At 34.2% G+C, this 9121-nt stretch overlaps 2 protein-coding genes and 1 long non-coding RNA gene across 3 annotated transcripts; 1 reads left to right on the top strand and 2 right to left on the bottom strand.

Annotated features, from left to right (window-relative positions):
• Positions 1–1614: 1614 nt before the first annotated feature.
• LOC129569120 (coiled-coil domain-containing protein 186) lies at positions 1615–3706 on the top strand. The gene has a single exon (XM_055447636.1). It carries the CDS (start codon positions 1760–1762, stop codon positions 3521–3523), a length of 1764 nt encoding a protein of 587 aa, XP_055303611.1. The 5' UTR covers positions 1615–1759; the 3' UTR covers positions 3524–3706.
• A 1972-nt stretch (positions 3707–5678) lies between these two features.
• On the bottom strand, positions 5679–7794 carry LOC129568955 (transmembrane protein 256 homolog). The gene is made up of 3 exons (XM_055447296.1): positions 7565–7794; positions 7204–7482; positions 5679–7113 (listed from the first exon to the last, which is right to left on the bottom strand). The coding sequence occupies exons 1-3, from the start codon at positions 7658–7660 to the stop codon at positions 6952–6954; spliced, it is 537 nt and encodes a 178-aa protein (XP_055303271.1). The 5' UTR covers positions 7661–7794; the 3' UTR covers positions 5679–6951.
• Positions 7795–8510: 716 nt separating this feature from the next.
• Positions 8511–9070, bottom strand: LOC129568956 (uncharacterized). Its single transcript, XR_008687996.1, has 3 exons — positions 8975–9070; positions 8718–8868; positions 8511–8575 (listed from the first exon to the last, which is right to left on the bottom strand). It is a non-coding gene; the product is annotated as an uncharacterized LOC129568956 (long non-coding RNA).
• Between the last annotated feature and the right edge of the window lie 51 nt (positions 9071–9121).

The raw sequence follows: 9121 nt of genomic DNA, 5'->3' as shown, positions 1-9121 counted from the left end.
AAACGCCTTTTAACCAATTCTGTTTTAACAATAAAACCGATTTTTTTTTGACAGTTTACAAAAATTGATTGTTTTTCTTGCATTTATCATTGCTCTTTCTTTGAAGCATCAAACAATACAAAATTCTATGTATTTTGATTGTTCATAGTACTAGTTGGTGAAAATAAATTGGACGAGTGAGACACTTGCATTCGACATTCCTGGACAGCTCAAATCATACATGAAAAAATCTTTTTTATTTCATGGACGGTCGATAGGCATATTCAGCTCTATTGAAAAAGTGGTCAAGTTTTTATATTTATTCCATATTTGAAAAATGAAGACAATGTAAAACAAGACCGCAGATCGTCTCTTCTATGCGTTCTTGAAGCTTATAAATTTAAAAGGTTTAGTTAATTTGATGTTTCTCATCAAATTATTATCGTAAGCACTACATGGAATGTAGTTTGATTATTGAAAGTTATTTTAAAAAGTTAACAATTATGTTTGATCTGGACGTAATATTTTCTGAAGACGACAAAGTTGACGGGGTGATGTTAGAAATGTCTGTTTCACAAGTTTTAGTTATAAATCATTTTGATATTGTCACATAGCATTTGTCCCCTTTGGAAACGTTTACCAAAGGTTATCTTGGACCGTTTGCTATAGAATAATATCAAGCATTTCCATCTTGGTTGTATGACTGTTTTCGTTTTAATGTTCCTACTATTGTGATTACCACACAATTTACGAAAAGAGCCAGGTTTTTAACGAGGCGAGAACTGAAAGTTATTGAAAGTTACTGCTATTAATTGTTTATTATTCTAAATAATTGTAACAGTCTTGCACTCTTTTCCGGTCAAACCTTAATCAAAACCCACATTATATTCAGCCAGAGCTTGGCGATGTTTAATAAAATAAAAAGAATAAAAAAATTTAATGAATTTATAGGATGATATTGTATTCTTTACTTTATGTTTTATGTACAATGTACATTGTACATTCAATGTGAATGGTCATCGTACATTATTTCACATTGGTAACGAATAAAGTGTGATTTTTTTTTTGAGTTATCTCAAAATCGAATCACATGAACATGAACATATTTCATTTTTGCAATTAGGCGTAATTGCTTTATTTGAAATAAAAAAATATGGATATTAAAATGAATTAATTTACGGTCCGAAAAAGTGGCCTAAAGACTCTTTAAATTTTCTTGAAAAAAACAAAACAAAAAACAACTACAGTAACCTACATTCCATGTAGTGCTAAAAAGACTTACCGCAATCAAAGCATTCAAATTAGCGAGTTGTTGATAGGCGAGTTCAACATCTTCTTCGTTAACATTAGGGAATTCATCGACACCACTTGGGCATAGAAAGCACTTGAAACCTACGACGCCTTGTTCAATTAACTTCGGTAGTTCTTTGTCATTTCCGGGAATGATTCCGCCCCAAAATCCAACGTCAATGCAAATTTGGCCGGTGGTAGCTTTCTGTTTTTCCCGCAAGTTTGCAACGGTCGTTGTCGGTGGAATCGAATTGCTATGTATTCAAATATGGGGATAAAAAAATTCAGCACTGTTAAATTGTCGCTCTGAATGTTTCGGACACATGCGCAATGCAAATGACTTGATGGCAGATGGTTATTTTGTCAATTTACCAAAAACCAGACGGAACATTACATTCATCATAACACTTTGTGAGTTGTATAATGCATTTAGACTCATTCCATATATTTATAATTGAAAATTGTTGTTTAATTTCTGATTTCGTAGAAAATGAGTAGTGAAAATCAAAACGACGGTGAACAAACAAATGGTGGTGGAAAAACAGACGAAGTCGATGGTTATCAAAAGCTCAATGAAATCGAAATAGTTGAACAAGCCAAAAGTGAAATCGATGTCGCACCATCCATCGAACTATCACTGACACAATCACAGCACGATTGTGAGAATATCAATGAATTCACATATGAGGCGACAGAGACGAGCATCGAAAATGATTTGCTGACAGAGAATGTCCGATTGAAGGAGGCACTTAGCAAAACAAAAGAACAATATGGCAACATACAAGGTCTTTTGCGACACAATGAAGAGGTGATTGAGGTGCAAAAAAAAGAACTGTCTCTACTTGAATCAGAGAAAAATGCATTGCGTCGTGAATATGAAACCGGAAAAAAGGAAAAAGAGCAAGCCGTCGTACGGTATGTGATGCTGGAAAAGAATATCATCGATGCAAATGCGGCAAAAGATTTATCGGCACGAAAATTACGCGATTCACAAAAAGAAGTCGAAGCACTTACCAATCGGCTAAAATTCGTTTGCGGTGAACGTGACAGAGCGCACAAAGAGATGCGCGACCATATTCGCGAGAATGAAAATTTGAAATACGATTTACAAACATGTGAAACGAAACTCAAGTGGAACCAACGGAATTTAACGCAAGAAAAAGCGTTAAAATTAGAATTGGAAAAGAAATTGAATGAGGCAACCGAGCAATTGAATCAATTGAACGAGCAACGTCAACACGAAATCGATACGGAAAAAAAGTGTGAACGAGAACAAGGCGCTCAAATGATTATGCTGAAGCATATGATTGACGAGAAAGATCGAAATATTGCACAATTGCAAAAGAGCTTGAGTGACTTGAGATCGGAATTTACGATAATTTTCGAGAAGAATGAAAATCTAACGAAAGATCTCGAATTGGAGAAGGAAAAGTCGGAAGCGGTACAGGATAAACTTCATGAAATGGAAACATCCATGACCGAAAAGAGTCGGTCATACGAAGACCTCCAGTCAAAACTCGAGCTGAGCGAAAGTAATTTAAGTAATCAGAGAAGTGAAAACGAGAGTATGATAAAGGCCATCAACAAATTGAAGTATATCGAAGAGTGTTACAAGGAGCAATCGGAAGAGATGGCCACATTGCGCAAGAAAGAGGATGAATTTTTGGCGCTGCTGAAAGATTTAACAGAAAAATGCGTTTTAGTGGAGAATAAATTGATTTTAGCGAATTCAAAATCGTCCGCACTGATGTTAGATAATGAGCGACTGAACAAAGAGCACAAGACAAAAGTGAAGCTAGTCAAAGACATGGAAGATGAACTGATCAAGGCGAAACTGAAGCATAATGATGAAATTAAATTGTTCAATCGCATTTTGGCCGATGAGAAAAACCACAGCGAAACATTGCGAAACCAATTGGACAATGTTATTGGTGATTTGGAGGCGTCAAAGAATAAGCATTCTCAAGTTGTGAAAGAATTGAACCGTGAATTGACTACACTGCGGAAACGGTCGAACGAATCGTCTCCGTCGGCTGACAGCGGTTTTGGGACGGATGGAGAAGCACGACGACACACCGAACAACAATCAACTTCCAACGTCACACCGAATGATAATCAAGAACCGTCAAAGAAAGCACTCATCGATCGAATCGTAAAACTCCAACGTCAATTGGCCAAACAAACGGAGAAAATTGAATTTTTGGAAAATCATTGTGTCGCATTGTACAATGAACTGAAGGCCAAAACATCGTAACCTATGAGAGGTGTACCTGATCCATTAAATGGCATTAAACGATAGAACAATGGTTAAATGAACTGAACTGAATATTGAAATGGATTCCACATGTTATATCAATTTAGTTTATGTTATCTCTGTAAATAAAGAGCGAGATTTCCTTATGATTTTGCAAAAATTTGTGTGGTTTTTTCTTTCTTTTTTCTTACAGTGGCATATCAACGATCGTAGTGAAGCCTCCGGCTGCTGCTGCTTTGGTGGCAGTTTTAAAACCTTCCCATTCAGTACGACCCGGTTCGTTTATGTGCACATGTGAATCAACCAAACCCGGCATTATCACCAAATTCGTATAGTCATATGTCTAGTTGAAAAAAGAGAATTATTAATACATCAGTTTCGGGAGTTTTTTTTTCATTGAAACATGAAGAACCGAAGAAAAAAATGAAATGAAAATATTTATCTTTTCAAAGTATTCACCTCAATGTGTTCATTTGAATCTAACCATTGTTCGATTTTGGCACAATCTTTGAACACTTCTTCAATTTTTCCATCGTCATTCACCACGATACCGCCGTTATGAAAACTTCCATCAATAAAAATCCGATCACTTATGAAAAGTCGCACCATTTTGTGTTGTTTTTTTTTATTTTCTTAAACGGCTGCACGGGTTTTTCTTTTCAACTTGACAGATTGAACTGTTATGAAACACACAACTTTCTAAACAGAATCTTGAACGCTCTTACGACTGAGATAAAAGTCTAAACGATTTTAACGCAATTGAAACAACTGAAACCAAACGGTTTGATAACCCAAATGTTCCTGATAACAAGCGGAAAAGAGAGACACGAATTAATGATGAAAAAGTGATGAAAGCAATACAAGGGGCGGTCTACTATGCTCTGTGATAACAAAAAGAGTTTTAATCTTGTTGTGCTTTCATCGAATGTCAAACTTTGATTTGGTAAACAATGTTCGGTGATCACGAGTGCCAGTGCAACTGTCACATTTATCGTTTCTCTTTTGTTTATATTCACCTAAATTTACAGCACAAATGACCAAACAATCGCACGCATCGAAGATGCAATACAATGGTGAATACCGTCTTGCTTACACTCACTTGGCATAATGACTGAACAAAGTAGAATTGTGGCCATTTTTCAAGCGAATTCCGACTACGCACTATTTATGCCCCTTGGATGAGCGTCAACCAATTTGTTTACATACAAACGTTATCAATAATAAAATAAACGTCAGCAGTTTCAGCTATTTCATGTGATAATTGAATAGAAACAATAAAATGCGGACAAAATTACTGCACAAAATATGGTAACAGATAAAAAAACAAAATTCGCATTCGAAATGATGTGTTCTTTCTTCTTTCGGTTTCTTACACCTACTGATTGCCATGCAAATTCGGCGAATATGAATCAGGAATGATCGATGATGAAAAAAACATTTTTTGTCAAGCCCAATGTGGGAAAACAGCTGATATAACGAACGTGGCAAGCTAGGTGGCAAGTCAGTAGCAAATTCCAATCGAATCTAATTATTAATCCGTAGTTGAAATGATTCGAACACATGATTGAATTTTGTTCTTTAAGCTAAGTACACAGTTCCTCGTGAAATGAAAAAATTTCTCCGGTGAAATTTTTACAGGTGATATTTGTATGGTGGTTTGTATTTTCGAATTGCAAGCATAATGATTTTTGATGTATGAAACAGTTAACTCCCTCCAATATCAACACAACACATGAACAAATTTGAATTTTGAATTCAAACTTGAATTTATTTTGATCTTTCTTATTTTTTCATGGCCGTGAAAAAAATTTCGCGTACATTTTGCACGCGAAATATTTTTCACGATCGTGAAAAAAATTTATTTAGACAAAACACATAGAAGAATGAACTCAAAAACCAAATTTTTTCATGTGTCGTGTTGATATTGGAATGAGTTAGCTGATTTATACATAAAAAATCATGATGCTTGCAATTCGAAAATAAAAAACACCATAAAAATATCACCTGTGAAAATTTCACCGGGGAAATTTTTTCATTTCACAAGGAACTGTGTACTTAGCTTTACAATGATAACTAAAAAATTTAGTTTAAAATGCATACCTATTTTAATTTGATTATTTTTTATTCCAATTTTTCCATTCTAGGTTCCTTCTTTGGTCAGAACAAAAATATAAAAACTCTCTTCAATTTTTGTCTATTTCATTTTTAATTTAAAATTGTTAAATTAACAACAATTGATTTTGTTTACAGTTTTGGAGCTTTTCAATCCAACTGAAGTATGAAGGGCAAATGTTTGTGACAAATATTGTGGGGCACGTAAAGATGCACTGCATCACATAAGAACTTTTCTTCACCCTGGAAGAGAAGAATAGGGTTTCTCGTGTGAAAGCAGGTGAATTAGTAAACGAGCTAAAAGGCAAAGGAACCTGCAACTTTTGTGGAGTTCCAGCAAAAAGCGTTATGGCCAGTGCTAACCAAAATATTTACATAAATAATAAATATTTAAATAAATATTTTCGCCGTTTTTCGGGATGAATAAATATTTGGACGATTTGTCATTTTTTGTAAATATTTCGTACATTTTTCATATATTCTGCGAATTTTTCATGAGAATTTCATCTCAGACTTTACTGTTCGAGTTTGTCATTGATCAGAAGATGAACTGCATAAAAGATAAAAGATATCAAATACATTAGATTTGGTTTAAAAATGTTCTGAATGGCCAGTCTTCGCGTTTACACGTGAAATGCTTAAATGTGTACACATCATACTGGTGCACGATGGTATAAGCTTAAATTCTTATTTATGATTTTCTCGCAGTTTCTCCGGGCACCACTTATTTTCTGGCAATGTTTCATACTAGATAAAATCAAGTTTCAAACGTCGATTTCATAGAAGCTTTTTTTTTTTTTCTTAAAGACGAAACTTTTACATTTCTTTTTGGCCACGAAATCTTCTAGATAGAGTGAATTTCGAAAATCCTATTTCCTAGATGTGACATTTGTTTTTTGAATATTTTAAATTTTCAGAGTGTTTTCCCACTTTTATGCGTGAATTTTCAATCATTTTTCAGAAGAAAGAAAAATTTTTAGTTCATAGAATTGAATCTTTTTTTACTTTCCATTACGGGATTTCTTTCTTATTGAATTTTTTTTTCGAAAATATTTTTGCTATTTCTACCCTTTTCGTAAATATTTCTATGGATTTATCGTAAATATTAAATAAATATTTCAGGATTTTTCGTAAATATTTTGGTAAGCCCTGTTTATTTGCATTAAATAATAATTATCAAAATAATAAATTCACACGTGATTCTGATTTTTTTTCTCACTGATATTTTACAGGAAGTATGTTCGTAATGCGCTTCTGATTTAGTAAATATAACGAATTTGTTTGAGCTGCTGCACACACAAAAATAATTCAATGGTTTAGAACAGCATGCTTAGCCAGCCAAGAATCAAGCAAACACCGCCATATGGAGCTAAATGTGATGGAATATTCTCGACATTTTCGCCTTTTGACTTTTTGATTGCCTTGTAATAGCATGTGCCACTGAACAAAAGCATTCCCGAGATGAATAGTGTCCCAGTCTGAAATGGATTCATGCATTTTACCATCAACAAATATATTGGAAAGGGAATGAATCGATAGTGAATGAATATTGGCAAAAAGGAGTTTACAATTAGTGGTCGTTTGGTGAGAGGTGTAGCAAGCAGAGCGACTGAATGAATGAAGTGCATGTTATTGGCGCTCTCATAAATGTGGCGATACTCTTTGGTTTCAGCTGTTTCCTTCAGGCTATGCCGTCCATAGGCTGCCAAACATACGGCCGCAGCTCCACTCAAAGCAGCCACTCGAATCAAATGATAGTTCGAACCCAGCTGCTTTGAAATTGGAACCACATCTGACACCACTTTTGATGCAATCGATCGTGCATGTGATGGTTTTGTGTGCAAACCCTATGGGAAATGTTATCAAATTTAAAATTAGATTGCAATTAATTTTGAAAATAGAATTTGCGTCATTTATAGTTATACTCACCGATGCCTTAGCCAGCTGACTTATACCGGCTATCGTGAACTGAGACACTGGATTTTTATACGCAACATAATTAAGTGCATCGGTAAAAGAAACCATTTTAAAACGATATATTTGAAAATTTACTTTTGAAATCGATATATTTTTATTAAAAAATGTTTTTTTGTTGCAAGAAAACAGAAATAGATTGACTTCTTAATGAATACTTGAAAAATATCAAAACAACAAAAACAAACACAATGTCGCAAGTGTCAAAACTGTCACTGGTTCATTCGGATGAAGTATTGAATGCATCCATTTTTGAATTGGTGAATTGTGGGGAATAAAGCTTATGATTTCAAATGAATTTTCAACGGCCAGTTTTGAAACGATTTTATTATTTTGCTTCTTTTACTTTTATTTTTATTTTGTTTGTTTTTAATTTTTTTTCAATAAATTTTTATAAAATAAGCCAAATTTCAGTGTTGAAAAGTAAAATAGACATTAATCTCAAATCATTTATTAAATCCTTCATAAAATGCATGGAAAATACTTTTTACCAATTGAATTAAGCTGCTTCACTAGATAATTTAGCTTCTTGATCAATTTCGAACAGTGCCATAACCATAATTAGATTGATCGTATTCAGAAGGGGAATTGGATGATTTTCTCCGGCTATTTCCAGAGTGATTGCAATATGTGGCGATGCAAAATCATCATATTTTTCATTATCAATTTCACATTTTCCGTGCAAGTCGTCGGTGTTAATGTAGGAGGCCATAGTACCAGCTAAATTTCGTTTCATAGCAAACCTAATTCGTTGTACGATTGAACGCGTATTTTCAAACACAATAACATAACGCCAAAAGTCGATTCTGACGTCCTTCTTTTTTGCTAAAGCCAAATTGGCGGTAGAATCAAAGAATTTCGTCCACTCTTCACTTGATATTGTTTTACAGATTTCATTGTAGCCCAAATAACGTTTTTTCCTATAGGCAGTGTCGAGTTTGAGACCTCCGAAATTTAAACCAGCAACTATTTTCGATGGTGGTACACCCGATCCAATTAGTTTATCGATCACATGTTCAAATTGTGAACTAGCGTAATCTTTCAATGCTTCCGTAACTGTGTAATATTTTTGTTTAGGATCAATTCGATAGTCTGGTGTAAAATGTACCAAATCAAGTTGACCAGATAAAGCTGACAAATAATCGCCATTATTCAATGTTTCGTTGTCTGCATTGATTTTTCCGGAGAGTAATAGTCGGTTCCATTGCAAATGTTCCTTCAATTCCTTCACGAATTGCAAATGAAGATTTGGATCGAATCTAATGAAAAGTGGGAAATGTCTTATTACCAAACCAGTAGATAAACTTATTGAAAAAATTCGCTCTGCTAACATCACTTTTTGAATAAAGAACAAGAACAACTAACCTTTCTATTGGAATATCCCAACTCAAATCCAGTCCATCAAAACGATGTTTCAAAATGAGATCAATTCCATTTTTAACCAATTGTCTACGTTTCCAGTCATCAGATGCCACTTCAAATAAGTCAACTGGTAAAGTGTTTACACCAAAG

The sequence above is a fragment of the Sitodiplosis mosellana genome, unplaced genomic scaffold (assembly GCF_009176505.1).
Source record: "Sitodiplosis mosellana isolate CC-2019 unplaced genomic scaffold, AAFC_SMos_1.0 Smas_scaffold_30, whole genome shotgun sequence".
NCBI classification, from domain to species: domain Eukaryota; kingdom Metazoa; phylum Arthropoda; class Insecta; order Diptera; family Cecidomyiidae; genus Sitodiplosis; species Sitodiplosis mosellana.
The sequence above is the reverse complement of the archived record's forward strand: the minus strand, read 5'-3'. Positions and strand labels throughout refer to the sequence as shown.